Source organism: Geotrypetes seraphini, chromosome 4, assembly GCF_902459505.1.
Source record: "Geotrypetes seraphini chromosome 4, aGeoSer1.1, whole genome shotgun sequence".
Classification (NCBI taxonomy): Eukaryota; Metazoa; Chordata; class Amphibia; order Gymnophiona; family Dermophiidae; genus Geotrypetes; species Geotrypetes seraphini.
The window spans coordinates 192,934,894-192,951,941 of NC_047087.1; the positions used below are offsets into that span (position 1 = coordinate 192,934,894).

The following is a 17,048-nucleotide window of genomic DNA, read 5'->3' on the forward strand; positions in this document are numbered from 1 at the left end:
CTATCAGTCAGATTCTTTTCAAAAGCTAAGTCACAATAATATGAGGTTTGAAATAGAGAGTTGCGCGGGGACAGAAATCCCACCCGTCCCCGCCAAAATCCCACTTGTCCCCGCGAGGAATCCCCTCCATCCCCACCCGTCCCCGTGAGGAATCTCCTCCGACCCTGTCATTTAATTATGCTACTGAATTAAAGGCTCTGGTAGAGACCCATTTACAAATAAACAAAGAGACTTTATTAATTTGGAAATATTAATTGGGAAGAATACATACTTTGTAAATGGGTTTCTACCAGAGCCTCTAATGTAAATATAAATACTCAGCTGATGAGAACCCCCAAGCTGTCAGCTAAGGACTTCCTTTGCAGTTGGCCGGGGGTCCCTTTTGCCAAGCTTGACAGGCAACAGTAGCATCCCTGAGTCACAGATGCTGGCACCTCAGTGGCTCATGGATGTTGTCAGCGACTGCTGTGCTTGGTGGAGGGGAGTTCTGGCTGTCTCTAGAGGAGGTCCTCTGCTGGCGGTGCTTGGGGATCCCCACCAGTCACAGCAAGGGTCAGCAAGTACTTCAACACTGTAGAAATAAAACCAGAAATGCATTTCCTTTTCTTTTGAACCCAATACAAAGACATCTGCTATATACATTTCCCAAAGCTAACATATTTTAGTCAATAAATTCCATTTTTTACCTTTGTTGTCTGGAGACTTATTTTTCGATAAAGTTGGGCCCAGTTTTTTTTTTCCGCTTTCCCATCTTCTGTAAATTCTTCTGTTGCTTTCCCATCTTCTGTAAATTCTTCTGTTGCTGTCCATTGGTTCCTCCTACCATGGTCCAGCATTTATCCCTTTCTCATCTTTCGTGCCTGCCCACCAGCCCCATGCCCAACATTTCTCCTTCTATCACCCCTCTCCAGCACCATGTCACATCTCTCCCTCCATTCCCTTCACCACTATGTCCAACATTCCTCCCTCTTGCATCCATTTCAATCTGTCCCTCTCATCTGTACCTCATTCCCTCCCTATGACCAAAAATTTCCCTTTCTTCCATTCCCGTGTACACAACCATCTCTTTCCCTCCCTTCCTCTCTCCCAAGTTCATGCCTTCTGTGTCCAAAAATGCACTCCCTCCCCCACCTTAGCATCTCTTTCCCTCTCTTCCTCCATCCTCTTTCCCAAGTTCATGCCTTGTGTCCAAAACACACCCCCCTCCCCCACCTCTTTCCCTCCCTTCCTCCATCCTCTCTCCCTCCCTTCCTCCATCCTCTCTCCCAAGTTCATGCCTTGTGCCAAAAACGCACTCCCTCCCCTCTTTTCTGTTCCACCTCCCAGCCCTCATCTGCAAGCAAAATGGAGCTCGAACCGCGAGGCTCGTCTTCTTTTCCCTACTTGCCCTGCCGCAGCACACAGCTGACTGGAAGTCTTCTACAATGTCAGCGCTGACGTCGGAGGAAGAAAGGGAGGGCTTTGCTTAAACCCTCCCTCTGACGTCAGCGCTGACATCGTGGAAAACTTCTGGTTGGCTGTGTGCTGCGGCAGGGCAGGTAGGGAAAAGAAGACGAGCCTCGCGGCTCGAGTGCATCGAACCCCGCAGGATCCCCGTGACCCTAGGAGGCGTCCCCACGGGATCCCCGTGACCCTCGGGGGCATCCCCACAGGATCCCCGTGACCCGAAGGGGGAACCCGCGGGATCCCCATAGGTCACTCGGGATTCCCGTCGTCCCCGTTCCCGTGCAGCTCTCTAGTTTGAAACATCCAATTACGTACCATTCTTAAATGACATGCAATGTTATACGCTTTAAGGTCTGGCAAACCCATACCTTCCTCCCCTCTAGATAATTATAATTGTTACAAAGTTGTTGGCTTTTTGAAACCCTATAAAAGTTTTCTTATAATATTACTCCATTGTTTCAGATCCACAGGAAGGTGCTGTACTATATACGTCCATTTTAGCAATAAGATCGTCTTCAACAAATATACTACACATAATTTTAAACAGTTATTTTTGTTTGAATGCAGAAACAAGAATATATTTAAACTTGAAAGTAAATTTCACTGCTGTTTGCATAACTCTTAAGCAAATTGTACGCCCCACCAAAAAACTAAATTCCATCTCAATTTAAAATGGATAAATTTTGGCCATATAACAATTTACACAACCAACAGTTATCCATATAAGTGCCAGGAATTTTAAAAGAAAATCACTTAATGGGTATGGTTTGACCCTATTTTCTTTATTGTTTGTAGCCTGCTGTAGCACTTCCTACAAGCCTTAGCCTGTCTACACCGCAACCAACAGCTCAGATAACAGTGTCATACCCAGCTCCACGGGCAAGCCAGCAGCAAACACAGCCACAAAAGCAGCGTGTTTTCACAGGGGTGGTGAATAAACTGCATGACACATTTGGATTTGTGGATGAAGATGTCTTCTTTCAACTTAGGTAAGTTGTATGTCATATGTTAGGACTGCATTATTGGAAATGTTTGATATGAGGAACTTGATAAGGAAGTCATTGTCCCAAATGTCACTGCTCTGGTATTTTGTAATACAAATTTACTAAACCAACAATCCAAATACATTTAGACGGTGTTTTAGTACCATGTGTCTTGGTATGATGCTTAAAGGGAGTTTATCTAAGAAATTATTTTTATACAGAAATTTTTGGATAGACTCCTGATGGCAAGGGCTACATAATACCTTTTTTGGTTGTAGGGGGCCAAACAAACCTAACGAAACAAGCCCTGTCGCAAGCTCTTTCCTTTCCTCCCATCGTGATTTCACAAATTATATTTATACTTAATGTCATTCTTAGATACATTTTGTTTAAATTATAGCTCCATGGCTGGTGTAACTGTGGGTGCTTAAAAGTTAGGCATGCCAGTACTAGGTTACATTAATATTCTATAACTAGTTTTTTAGCCCGTTACATTAACGGGTGCTAGAATTGAAGTGTAGACTTAGGTATTTCTTTCTTCCTTTCTTTCTCTCTGCCCCCTGTCTGTCTTCCCTTCTCTCTTACTTTTACTTCCCCCCTGTCCAGCAGCACCCCTTCCCTGCTCCTCCTGTCCAGTAGTACCCCTTCTCCTTTACCTGCTCACTGTCCAGCATCCGCTAGGCTGGGCAGCCTCGGGGATTTTCCTAGGCCAGATCGCCTCGCATTGTCGAAGTGGGCCAGCCTAGCAAATGCCCCGCAGCAGCTGCCGTTGCTGGTTCAGGGGTGAGAAGGAGAGACATCATCAGAAGTCAGCTGGCGTCGGAGATTGGGGCAGGAATGTTGCTGGGGAAACCGCTGCATGCGTCGCAAACTATTAAAGGCTCCTACTGCACATGCGGGACACTGTGCCACAGATCAGGGATCACGGATGCACGGAGTTTCAACTGCACATGCACGCTAAGGATTTTATTATAGTGGATGGAATTTGTGTGTGTAGGTTCCATTATAGAATAGACTCCTATCAAGCAGACTTAATTTCATCAAGATTTATTGTGATAATTATACTGCCCATAACTAAAGCTGTTCCAAATAGTGATTCTGTTACATCCACTCTGGATTCTGTACGACAGGTGTTCAATCCGAACCTGTGACAAAACACTTTCACAAAGGTCACACTGTCTGATGGTGTGATAAGATCAAAGTGCAGATTTAAAATGCCAATTTTAAATGGAGGAAAAAGCCTCAGACAAGGGCCTTCCCACCTCCACAATAGTGGAATAATGGTGGTGGAGCGTTCACCTCACTGGCTAAAAAAACCTCCTTTGTATTAAAAAGATACTGCACTACTTCAAGATGTAATGAAAAATATATATGTATATACTGTATGACAGATGAACAATTCAACTTATCTTAGTTGATCGGTACACCGACGGTGGCCAGCGTTTCACTATTCAGCTACCTCAGGGTGTAACATCTCCGATCAGAACTGTAACCAGAAACAAAACATAGCGTTAAAACTGGGCCAGTATATATCTTATCCCAGGACAAGCAGGCAGGTATTCTCACTAGCGGGTGATGTCATCCGACAGAGCCCCGATACGGATGTCTCACAAGCATATTTTGCTTGAAGAAACTCAGAAGTTTCGAGATGCCCGCACCGCGCATGCGCCAGTGCCTTCCCGCCCAATGGTCCAGGTGTGTCTCCTCAGTTCTTTTCTTTCCGCAGAGCTGAGAAGTTTTACTTCAATTCTGCGCTGACTGAATTCCCGTTCTTTTGCCTTCTATTGCTGCGGTTTTGGGTTTGTTTTACTCTTTATCGTGTGTTTTATTTCTTTGGTTTCTTTTTCTAAAAAAAAAAAAAAAATTTCTTCCAGCGATTCGACCGGGTCGGCCGCGTGGCTCAGGCCCCGCTACTTCGATCGTCGGAGCTTTTTCGGCCTATGTCCCGGCCAATTACCGGTTTTAAAAAGTGTAGCAAGTGCCAGCGCACGATTTCGCTAACGGACCCTCATCGACGCTGCCTGCAGTGTCTTGGTCCGGAACATTTCCCGAAATCGTGCCAGCCTTGTTCCACTTTCACAGCGCGGGCTTTTAAGCGTCGCTGTTTTTTGTGGGAGTCGATGTTCAAGATGGAAGCTGCGAAGGAACCTTCAGCTTCGACTTCGGCTTGTGCTTCGCCTGCATCTACGAAGCCCTCCGCCACTCCTGCAACACCGGGTCTCCTGAAGCCGGCATCGTTTGTCCCGGTTTCGACCCCGTCTTCGGAGCCGGTGCCTTCCTCCGTCTCCTCGGACCAGGTACCGCCTCCTCCCATTCCACCCGTGGTTCTCAAAGTGCCGAAGGCTTCCAAGCAAAAGCACTCGACCACGAAAGAGCGCGAAGACCGTGCAAGAGGCCCCCCTTTTGGTGCGGATCCCTCCTTGTCGGCTTCGTTGCGGTCCCTTTTGGAGGCTCAGTTTGTCGAGCTCATGCAAACCATGGGACCCAAGCTGATTGCAACGATCCAGGGTGACCTCCCGGTCCCGATTCCGGGGGGTGGACCGCCCCCTCCTCCTCCTCCTCGCCGGTCGCTCTTGCTGCTTGGCGAGGAGGAGCGGCGATGGGCGGCCGGTCCCTTGAGGCGGGCCTCCTTTAGTGACATGCCACCTTTAGAGCCCATTACGCCACCGGACGAAGAGGTGTGGAATCCCTCTTCGGGTAATCGAAGCCCTGGGCATCGCAAATCACAAGAAGAGTTCTTCCGCACTCCATACCAAGCCTGGATTGCATCTCGGGAGGCGTCGAATCTCCCGCCTTTGCGCTCTACGGCCTCGAGTCCCATCTGCTTGTTCGAAGCGTCTGGGGACCATTCTAAGCATCGTCATTCTAGATCCCCCTCCAGACACCGAGAGGGGCATCGGTCCAGACTCCTCGCGCCACTCTACAGTATCACCGCAGAAGAAGCTGCCGCGCGTGGGGTATTCTTCGTCGGACATGTCTCCTCCGCAGGGGCCGGAGTTCGAGGAGCCGAGTGTCTCTTATTCACCCTGTCGATCCCAGGTCTCTGTGGATCCAGAGGCCTCGACGTCGTCCAGTCCTTCTCGTAGGCCTGTGCTGGCAGATCAGTTGTCCTTCTCCTCTTTCCTCAGACAGATGGCGGATGACCTGGACATTACCCTGGACTCTGGTTCTCGGTACTCCAAGGAATACCTCGACACCATGCATTTGCCTAATCCTCCTGCGGAGTCTCTTCGTTTGCCTCTGCACAAACTTCTCGACCAAACGTTCATGAGATGTTTTGAAACTCCATTCTCTATTCCTGCGGTTCCTGGCAAGTTGGATGCCCGGTACCGCACGGTTCATCACAAGGGGTTCGAGGGCGCTCAACTCTCTCACCAATCCCTGCTGGTCGAATCCTCCCTCAAGCGGTCTCATCCCTCCCAGGTGTACGCCTCGGTTCCTCCGGGTCGCGAAGGCAGGACAATGGATAAGTTTGGGAGGCGAATATACCAGAACTCGATGATGGCTTCCAGAGTTCTCAATTATACTTTTCATTTTGCAACCTATTTGGAGTTCTTCCTACCTGTACTTCGGAAGTTCACACCTTACATTGAGTCTCAGGCTTGCTTCGAATTCGAAGAAGTAGTTGCCTCGCTGTCCCAGCTACGTCTCCAGTTGATGCAATCATCTTACGATGCATTCGAGCTTTCGGCGCGGGCTGCTGCCTGTTCCGTGGCTATGCGTCGATTGGCATGGCTTCGGACCATTAAGTACATAAGTAAGTACATAAGTAGTCGCCTCTGCCGGGGCAGACCAGAGGTCCATCCAGCCCAGCGGTCCGCTCACGCAGCGGCCCATCAGGCATATTGCCTGGTCAGCGGTCCCTGACTAATTTTATTGCCTACCTCTATACTTATCTCTAAACCTTCCACTGCTCTTATCTGTACCCCTCAATCCCTTTGTCTTCCAGGAACCTATCCAGGTCATCCTTGAAACCCTGTACTGTGCTATTTCTTATCACGGCCTCCGGAAGGGTGTTCCATGTGTCCACCACCCTCTGTGTGAAAAAGTACTTCCTTGCGTTTGTTTTAAACCTGTCCCCCTTCAATTTCATCGAGCGACCCCTTGTTCTTGTGGTTTCTTTCAAATTGAAAAATCTGTCTTTGTCAACCTTTTCGATGCCCGTCAGGATCTTGAAGGTCTCTATCATATCTCCTCTGAGTCTCCGCTTTTCCAGGGAGAACAGCCCCAGCTTCTTCAGTCTGTCAGTGTATGTAAGGTTTTCCATACCCTTAATCAGTTTAGTTGCTCTTCTCTGGACTCCCTCAAGCATTGCCATGTCCTTTTTGAGGTACGGTGACCAGTACTGTACACAGTATTCCAGATGCGGGCGCACCATAGCCCGGTACAGTGGCAGGATGACTTCCTTCGTTCTGGTCGAGATACCCTTCTTAATGATACCTAACATTTGGTTTGCTTTCCTCGAGGCTGTGGCGCATTGTGCCGACGCCTTCAATGTCGTGTCTACCATCACTCCCAAGTCTCTTTCCAGATTACTGACCCCTAGCATTGATCCCCCCATTTTGTAAGTGAACATCGGGTTCCTTCTCCCTATATGCATGACCTTGCATTTCCCTACATTGAAGCTCATTTGCCACTTTTTCGCCCATTCTTCCGATGTCGTAAGATCCCTTTGGAGATTCTCGCAGTCAACCGTGGTTTCAACCTTGCTGAATAGTTTGGTGTCATCTGCGAATTTGATGACCTCGCATTTTGTTCCCGCCTCCAGGTCGTCAATGAATATGTTAAACAGGAGCGGTCCCAGCACCGATCCTTGAGGAACCCCGCTCGTGACCCCTTGCCAGTCCGAGTAATGGCCCTTTACACCAACCCTCTGCTTCCTGTCTGCCAGCCAGTTTTTGATCCATCGGTGGACCTCCCCGCGCACCCCATGATTCCATAGCTTCCTGAGCAACCGCTCATGTGGTACCTTATCGAAGGCTTTCTGGAAGTCTAGGTAAATTATGTCTATGGGTTCACCTTTGTCCACCTGGTTATTTACCCCCTCAAAGAAGTACAACAAGTTTGTGAGGCACGACCTACCCTTGCAGAACCCATGCTGGCTCGACCTTAGCTGTCCATTTTTTTTGATATGGTCACAGATGCTGTCCTTAATCAGTGCCTCCATCATCTTTCCCGGGACCGATGTGAGGCTTACCGGCCTATAGTTTCCCGGGTCGCCCCTCGAACCCTTCTTGAAGATGGGCGTGACATTAGTTATTTTCCAGTCCTCCGGGATCTCTCCAGTTTTTAGGGATAGGTTGCATATTTGCTGAAGTGTCTCTGCTATTTCATTCCTTAATTCCTTGAGCACCCTTGGGTGAATGCCGTCCGGACCTGGTGACTTGTCGCTCTTTAGCTTGTCTATCTGCCTGAGGACATCCTCCTGGCTCACCTCTAATTGGACCAGCCTGCTATCTTGATCTCCATTTTCTATTTCCTCTGGTTCCGGAATGTTGGATGTGTCCTCCCTCGTGAAGACCGACGTAAAGAAGTCATTTAACTTGTCAGCTATTTCTTTTTCCTCCCTCACTACTCCCTTTCTATCCCCATCATCCAAGGGCCCCACTTCCTCCCTCGCTGGTTGCTTTCCCTTTACGTACCTGAAGAATGATTTGAAATTTTTTGCCTCTCCCGCTAGTCTCTCTTCATATTCCCTCTTTGCTCTCCTAACCACTCGGTGGCACTCCTTCTGGCTTTCCTTGTGTTCCTTTTGGTTGGCCTGCGTTTGGTCCTGTTTCCATTTTTTGAACGATGCTTTCTTGTTACTGATCGCCTTTTTTACAGCTGCCGTTATCCATGCTGGGTTCTTTATTCAATTTTTCTTGCACTCTTTTCTGAACCTGGGGACGTACAGGTTCTGTGCTTCGTGCACCGTACGCTTGAGCAGGGTCCAGGCGCTTTCTACGGACTCTACCTTCCTTGTGCTGCCGTTGAGTTTCTTCCCCACCATTTTCCTCATTGCATCATAATTCCCTTTTCTGAAGTTGAGCGCTGTTGTTGTGGTTCTTTTCACCCTGGATGATCCCAGTTCTAGTCTGCACTGGATCATGTTGTGATCGCTGTTCCCCAGTGGGTCTGATACCGCTACTTCCTTTGCAGGTCCCCCCAGTCCACTGAAGATTAGATCAAGAGTAGCTCCTCCTCGTGTAGGTTCCGTGACCAGCTGTTCCAGGAAGCAGTCCCTCGTGGCTTCCAGGAATTTGGTCTCTCTCTCGCAACTTGAGTGCCCGATACTCCAGTCTATCCCAGGGTAGTTGAAGTCCCCCATCACCACCACACTTCCATTCTTGCATACCTGCCGCAGTTCCGTCTCCAGGTCCCGGTCGATTTCTTCCGATTGGCCAGGCGGACGATATATAGACCCAATTTGATGTCTGTTCCAGATCCTCCTGGTAGCTTAACCCATATTGATTCCAAGCCTTCCGACCTTACTGCTGTTTCCATTTTGGTTGAGGGTATGGAGTCTTTTATGTATAGCGCTATTCCTCCACCCTTCCTGTGTGTCCTGTCTCTCCTGTAAAGTTTGTACCCTGGTATGACCACATCCCATTTATTGTCATCAGCCCACCACGTTTCTGCGATTCCAATTATGTCCAGGGCTTTTTGACTGGCTATAATTTCCAGCTCTCCCATTTTGGCCCTGAGGCTCCTCGCATTTGTGTAGAGGCAATATAGGTCCTGATTTGTCGCCCGCCCTGCTGTTTTCTTTCCATGGCTCGGCGCTCCCACCTGGCTTGCCTTTACTCGGTCATCCACCTCCCGTGGCGTGTCCGTTTTGCCCCCATCCAGTATCTCCTTTTTTGGATGGTCCTCTTGCTCCCATTGTTCTCTTTCAACCATGCCTGTTAGGTTCGTTTGGGCACTGGGCCCCTGCATTGCATCTGTGGGCCTTTTTTCTGGAGATTTCCACTCAGCCCTTTTGTCTAAAAGTTCCCTCCCAGTCCCTTTGTCCAAAAAGTCCCTCCCAGCCCCTTTGTCCAAGAGTTCCCACTCGGTCCCTTTGCCCAAAAGTGTCCCCTCAGTCCCTTTGTCCAAAAAGTCCCTCTCAGCCCCTTTGTCCAAGAGTTCCCACTCGGTCCCTTTGCCCAAAAGTGTCCCCTCAGTCCCTTTATCCAAGAAGCCTCTCATAGTCCCTTTGCCCAAGAATTTTCTCTCAGTCCCTTTGTCCAAAAGATCCCACTCGGTCCCAAGCTCTCTTTTGCAATGTCCTTGTTCAGTATCATTTTTTGATACCAATGTCCGGTGTGTCGAGGCCAGATCGACTTCCGGCTTTCCCCTTCTCCTCAGTTTACAGCTAGGTCTATGGCGTTTTGGATGTTTCTTGCCAGCTGCCTCGTCCCAGCTGTGCTCAGGTGCAGTCCATCTCTCCTGTAGAACTTGTTCTTCCCCAAGAAGGTCGTCCAGTTTCGAACAAAGTGGAATCCCTCCTCAGCACCATCTCCTCAGCCATCCGTTCATTACTTGTAGTTCGCTCTGTCTTCTTGCGTCTGCTCTCGGTACTGGTAGGATCTCCGAGAAGGCTATCCTCTTTGATCTCAGCTTCAGTTTCCGCCCCAGGATCCTGAACTGCTCAGTCAGTGTAGTCTGGTTGAAATTTTTCCTGCTGACGTCGTTGGTTCCAATGTGGATTACAACTGCCATCTCCTCTGTCTCGGCTCCCTCCAGGATTCTATCAATTCTGCTGATGACGTCCGTTGTTCTTGCCCCCGGGAGACATGTCACTAGTCGGTCCTCCCTTCCTCCGGCAATGTGACTGTCCACTTCTCGCAGGATTGAATCTCCTACTACAACAGCAGATTTCCCCTTCCTCAGATGTCTCTCTGGTCTCAGGTCCGTGTCCTCCGGGCTCTGCTGGATCTCCGCTGGTCCTTCCGCCAGGTCCTGTTGGGTACCATCATCTGCATTTTCAGACCCTACGCTAGGTCCCACTCCCATGGTGTTTGTTGGTTCCTGACCTCCAGCTGCCGGTTCCCGTCTGATACGCTGGTGGTCCTGTGCCTCTGCCATCTGCCAGGCCTCATCTATGAACTTCTCGAGCTCTCTGACTTGTTCTGTGATGTGGCTCTCTCTGGTAGTATCCTCCGTTTCCCCACACTGTTCCTCTATTGAGCAGAGTCCCTCCAGCTCCTGGACTCTAACCTGCAGCCTTCCGACCTCCCTCTTCAGGCTATCCAGTTCCTGGCATCGATTGCATATGTATGCCCGCCTCCCAAAGGGGAGGTAGTCATACATATGACATGCGATGCAGTATACTGGGTAGCCCTGCTGGATTCCTGCAGCCTCCATTTCTCTGTTTTCTTTCCTGTGTTCTGTAAGAGAAGAGAGAGAAAGAGAATGAGAATGAATCGCGAATAAATTAGAGAAAATGTACCTCAGGAATTTCTCTACTGGGCTGCCTGTGCTCCTGGCTCCTTCTTAAGGCTCCTCCGCAAAGGCGCCTTCGCAGCGCGCCGAACGGCTGCGCGCCGTTGGCTCCCTGCCTTTTAAGGGGGAGCCCGGCTGAAGTCGCTGACGCGATGTGGGTGGGCGGAGCTAGCTCTCGCCCGCCTCTGGCTCACCGCGTCCCCCTCGCCTTTCTCCTCTCCTGCTCGCTGCCGCTGGAATCGGCAGCGAGCCCTGTAGCTTCTGCCCTCGCCTGCCTGCCTCCTCTCCTGTCCGCGGCTCCCTGCCTTTTAAGGGGGAGCCCGGCTGAAGTCGCTGACGCGATGTGGGTGGGCGGAGCTAGCTCTCGCCCGCCTCTGTCTCACCGCGTCCCCCTCGCCTTTCTCCTCTCCTGCTCGCTGCCGCTGGAATCGGCAGCGAGCCCTGTAGCTTCTGCCCTCGCCTGCCTGCCTCCATTGACATGGACCCGAACCTCCAGGACCGGCTTGCCAATGTTCCTTGTGCAGGAGCGGATTTATTTGATGAGTCCATCGAGACTGTGACGAAGAAGCTGTCTGACCATGAAAAATCTTTTCAGTCCATTCTTCGTCCCAAACCTAAGCCTCAACAGTCTCGTCCTTCACGGCCACCCTTGATTTATCAACGCCATTATACACCAAGGCAGGCTTCGGCTGCGAGACAGCCGGCAAAGAGACAACCTCCACAGAAGGCTCAACAAAAACCTCAGCCTTCTGCTGTCCCCAAGGCTCCTCAGCCTTTTTGACTCTCTCTTCGGGAGCATAACCAACCTCGTTCTGCAATCCCCTGTTTTCCCCATTGGGGGTCGCCTCCATCACTTTTTCCATCGATGGACGGCTATCACCACCGAGCTCTGGGTCCTTACCATCATCAAGGAAGGGTACTCTCTTCAATTCCATCGGGTCCCCCCGGACCACCCTCCAAGAGAGTATCCTTCCCACTTGACACAGACCGCCCTTCTTCTTCAGGAAGCTCAGGCTTTGCTCCGGCTTCGGGCCATCGAGCCAGTCCAGTTGGACCAACTCAACCAGGGATTTTACTCCCGGTACTTCCTCGTTCCGAAGAAGACGGGCGACCTGCGTCCTATTCTGGATCTCAGGGTCCTCAACAAGTTCTTGGTCAAGGAGAGATTTCGCATGCTGACCCTTGCTTCTCTCTACCCCCTCCTCGAGCAGAACGACTGGTTATGCTCTCTGGATCTCAAGGAGGCCTACACTCACATTCCCATTCATCTGGCCTCTCGCAAATTCCTCAGATTTCGGGTGGGACATCTACATCTGCAGTACCGAGTGCTTCCGTTCGGCCTGTCCTCGTCTCCCAGAGTCTTCACGAAGTGTCTGGTGGTGGTGGCCGCTGCACTCCTGAACAGGGGTCTTCAGGTATTTCCCTACCTCGACGACTGGCTCATCAAGGCCCCCTCGGCTTCAGAGGTCATCTCGGCGACCCTGACCACTATTTGCTTCCTACAGAGTTTGGGCTTCGAGATCAACTTTCCCAAATCTCATCTACAGCCTACCCAGTCTCTCCCCTTCATCGGGGTGGTCCTGGATACCATTCGACTCAGAGCATTCCTTCCTCCTCAGTGCATGGATGCTCTTCTTCATCTCTGCCAGTCGGTGTCTTCTCGCCAGTCCATCTCAGCGAGACACATGATGGTTCTCCTGGGCCACATGGCCTCTACAGTTCATGTGACGCCTTTTGCCAGACTTCACCTCGGAATTCCTCAGTGGACCCTGGCTTCTCAATGGACTCAGGTGTCAGACACGTTGACTCGACACATCATAGTCACTCCTGCTCTTCGGCAGTCTCTGCTTTGGTGGATGACCTCTTCAAATCTATCCAGAGGTTTGCTGTTTCACACTCCTCCCCATCAGAAGGTGCTCACAACCGATTCATCGATCTATGCGTGGGGAGCTCATCTGGATGGTCTTCGCACTCAGGGATTCTGGAACAGTGCAGACCGACTCCATCAAATTAATCTTCTGGAGCTCAGAGCCATCTTCAATGCTCTTCAAGCTTTTCAACATCTGCTTCACGACATGGTGGTCCTCATTCGCACAGACAATCAGGTCGCCATGTATTATGTCAACAAGCAGGAGGGCATGGGCTCGGCTTTCCTCTGCCAGGAAGCTCTCAGAGTCTGGGATTGGGCAGTTCGCCACAACGCCTTCCTCAAAGCTGTCTACATTCAGGGGAAGTACAATGTCTTGGCAGACAACTTAAGTCGTCTCCTCCAGCCTCACGAATGGTCACTCCATTCCAGCCCCCTTCATCAGATCTTTGCACAGTGGGGGACGCCTCAGATAGACCTCTTTGCTGCTCCCCACAACTTCAAACTGCTTCAATTTTGCTCCAGGATCTACACTCCTCATCGTCTCGAGGCAGATGCCTTTCTGCTGGATTGGGGAACTCGCTTTCTGTATGCATTTCCTCCTTTTCCTCTCATTCAAAAGACTCTGGTCAAGCTGAAGTCCGACCATGCCACCATGATCCTAATAGCTCCCCGGTGGCCCAGACAACCTTAGTACTCCCTTCTACTTCAACTCAGCAGCAGGGAGCCATTTCTCCTTCCGGTGTTTCCTTCACTGCTTACTCAGCATCAGGGATCGCTACTTCATCCCAACCTGCAGTCTCTCCACCTGACAGCTTGGTTCCTCTCAACGTAACTCCTCACCAGTTTTCCCAGGCGGTGAGGGATGTATTGGAGGCTTCCAGGAAGCCTGCTTCTCGACAATGCTACTCCCAAAAATGGACTAAATTTTCTTCCTGGTGTGTGTCTAATTCTAAGGAGCCTCAGTGAGCCTCCCTCTCTTCTGTATTGAACTATCTTCTACACCTGTCTCAGTCTGGCCTCAAGTCCACATCTATACGAATCCACCTGAGTGCTATTGCGGCTTTCCATCAGCCTCTACAAGGGAAACCTCTCTCTGCTCATCCTGTGGTTTCCAGATTTATGAAAGGACTTTTCCATGTCAATCCTCCTCGCAAACCTCCTCCAGTGGTTTGGGATCTTAATGTGGTCCTTTCTCAACTTATGAAACCTAATTTTGAGCCTCTCAACAAGGCTCCACTAAAGTTTCTCACATGGAAAGTGGTTTTTCTGGTGGCCCTCACGTCGGCTCGCAGGGTCAGTGAGCTTCAGGCCTTGGTGGCGGATCCACATTTCACAGTGTTCCATCATGACAAGGTTGTCCTCCGCACTCATCCGAAATTCCTGCCTAAAGTGGTCTCTGAATTTCATCTCAACCAATCCTTTGTGCCATTGTCTTTCTTGGCCATCTTTATCCACTCACCCCCCAGCTAAGGTCAGATAATCATTTACCAACTGAAAATGAATGAAAGTGTTTGTATTTAACCTATGCTAGGTACAGTAGGCAAGTGGCCTACCGATTGCACCATGAGGCTCTCTATGATTTAAGACAATGTATTTAAGCACAACTGAAGTTGAGGGTGGCGTTTATTTTAAGAATGAGTGCAACTTTGATGCACATTCTGAAGAGTTAAAGGGTGCTGCTGATTTTCAAGAAAATACTTTGGGATCCCTTTTCTCTTAATGCATTGGATATTTCCCTTGATCTGGCCTCCTGTCAGCTCTGTGGCGTGACCATGTTGAAAAGAAATGTTTCGGGAGCCTGCCAATGTGCGTGTGATGAGTTGGGGGTTTGCCAGGGGGGATAACACAAGGTTCAGGATCGAGCCTTCTTAAGAAACTGTCTTTAAGCTCAGGCTGGGCTGGTGTGAGATGATCATGGCGCTGGGGAAGAGAGTGCCCAGCAGAGGCTCTAGAGTCAGCCTCCGCAGCACATTCCCTCTGCTGCAGTCCCGCCCCTCCTCTAACGTACGGGACCGCAGCTGAGGGAATGTGTGGTGGTGGGCACTTTTCAACAAGGTAGGCTCCTTTTCAATGCGGCTCCTTTTTATTTGCTGTGCTGCACCTGATGGAGGGAGGGAAGGAAGAAATGGCAGGTCTCGGCGATGGCAGGAATTGTTTGGCGGGCCAAGTTTTATTGGCCTGCGGGCCTATCTGATTTAAAGATATGGGCGGGGGTGGGGGGCGTTGTTATATTCACTTCATAAGACTCGCCCTTTTTTCCACCCACTTTTGGTAGAAAAAAAATGTGTCTTATGGAGCGAAAATATGGTACCCAAGATTCCATAATGCATTTCTGCAGTACCAAACACATATTATGCATTAAAAGAGAACTACTGTGTTCCTATTATTCCCCACTGCAAGCCCCTAGCATGTCTAATAAAAGTCATTAGAAAGACACAAAATAACCAGTAGACATTGTGAGCATTTAATTAAAGGTGTTAGCCACAATCATTTTGAGAGATCTTCATTGATTCCCAGTATCCAAATAGTGGAATCTGAAGCTCTACCTTTGATCTGTAAATCCTTTAGTGGAGAAAAAACTTAATACAATCAAACCTCGGTTTATGAGTGCTGCGGTTTGCGAGTGTTTTGCAAGACGAGCAAAACATTCGCAAAATCTGAGCCTCGAAAACCGAGCTTGACTCGATTTATGAGTGCCCCCCCCTTGTGATCCGGCATCCCCCCCACCACGATCTGGCATCCCCCACTCACCCACCCACCCAAACCCACTCTCTTACTCCTATCTGGTACCAAAACCAGCACCAATGCACAAGACATGCTGGTGCTGGTGCCGAAGATCTTCCCTCTTCCTTGTGCTGGGCCTTGAGCATCTCGGAGAGAGTGAGAACTAGAAGGCCTTAAGCATGTGCAGATGTTCAAGGCCCAGCAAAAGGAAGAGGGAAAATCTTCGGGCACCGGCATGTCCTGTGCGTTGGTGCTGGTGCCAGTGCCAGATAGGGGTAAGAGACTAAACTAAACCTTAGGTTTGTATACTGCATCCTCTCCACAATCGCAGAGCTCGGCATGGTTTACAGGAGTTGGGATAGACAGGAACTCCAATGAAGGGTTAAAGGCCATAGTATAAAGAATGTTTAGAGGGCTTAGTATACCAGAGAGGGAGGAAGTATTACATTTTTGAGAATAGCCAGGTTTTCAGATGTTTACGGAAAAGTTGAAGAATGTGTTTGGGTGAGTGGGGGATGCCAGATCACGGTAGGGGGGGCGATGCGAGCGGGGAATGGGGGAATGCCAGATCACGGGGGGGGGGGGAGTGGAGCAGTGCCGGTGGTCTTGGGGGGGGGAGTAAGGTAGAGCAGCGCTGGTGGCCTTGGGGGTGGGAGTAAGGTAGAGCAGCGCCGGTGGCCAAGGGAAGGGGGGAGCAGGTGGAACGAATCAAGCGAGTTACCCTTACATCCTATGGGGAAACTCGCTTTGATATATGAGTAAATTGGTTTACGAGCATGCTTCTGGAACAAACTATGCTCGTAAACCAAGGTTCCACTGTATTTGTCTTCACTTTGTGACTGCATGTTCCAGTACTCAGTCTGAGATCCTATCAGCGGGGTTTACTTATGGTTCCTGGTTCCGTAAATGTTAAGCTTTCAAGCACTAGATGTAAAGCATTGAAAATTTATTCACAGACTGTGAAATACTAGCCCATTTGAGATGTGATCTGAGCTTAACTACTTGTGATTCTGAAAATTAAAGGTATGGCTGTATGAATTGCGTACCATGATTGTTGGATAGAAGGCTAGGTGTATTTCCTAAATCATACATTTATTTTATATTGCAATTGTATATTTTTATTATTATTTTAAATTGAATGTTGTGTTTTATATGATTTATTTGTTATATTTGTACTTGACTTTTGGGCTGTTATGGTAAGGTGGCTAATCAGGTTTGAGAAATTAATAAGGAGATCTATATTTTATAGTTTATTTCACTTGCTGTATCTCTTGGCTTAATGTCATAAGAACATAGCAGTGTACAATAAACAAGATAAAACATAAGAAAAAAAATCCAAAATTCAATAGTAAAGCATATACGTAATAACATAAAAAATATGTACATACCGTATTTTTCGCTCTATAAGACACACCGGACCATAAAATGCACCCACCTGTAGAGGAGGAAAACCGAGGAAAAAAAATTCCCACCGCCCTGCCCTGTACCCCCTCTGGTGGTCTAGTAGTAGGCTGAGACAGGGTCTTAGAGCAAAAAATCTGTAGGCAGTGTAGGCACCCCCCCATAGGCAGCACAGGCACAAACCTCCATAGGCAGCACAGGCACCCCCCCCCCCTTAG

General features: G+C 49.4%; 1 protein-coding gene across 4 annotated transcripts in view; it reads left to right on the forward strand.

Moving 5' to 3' along the window:
- The window catches only part of CCAR1 (cell division cycle and apoptosis regulator 1), a 309,834-nt gene that overhangs the window by 96,997 nt on the left and 195,789 nt on the right, over positions 1–17,048 (forward strand). For all 4 annotated transcript variants that reach the window (XM_033940771.1, XM_033940773.1, XM_033940772.1 and 1 more), the window contains one exon: positions 2,242–2,435. In XM_033940771.1, the coding sequence (XP_033796662.1) occupies positions 2,242–2,435 (194 nt within the window). The remainder of the gene's footprint in view (positions 1–2,241; positions 2,436–17,048) is intronic.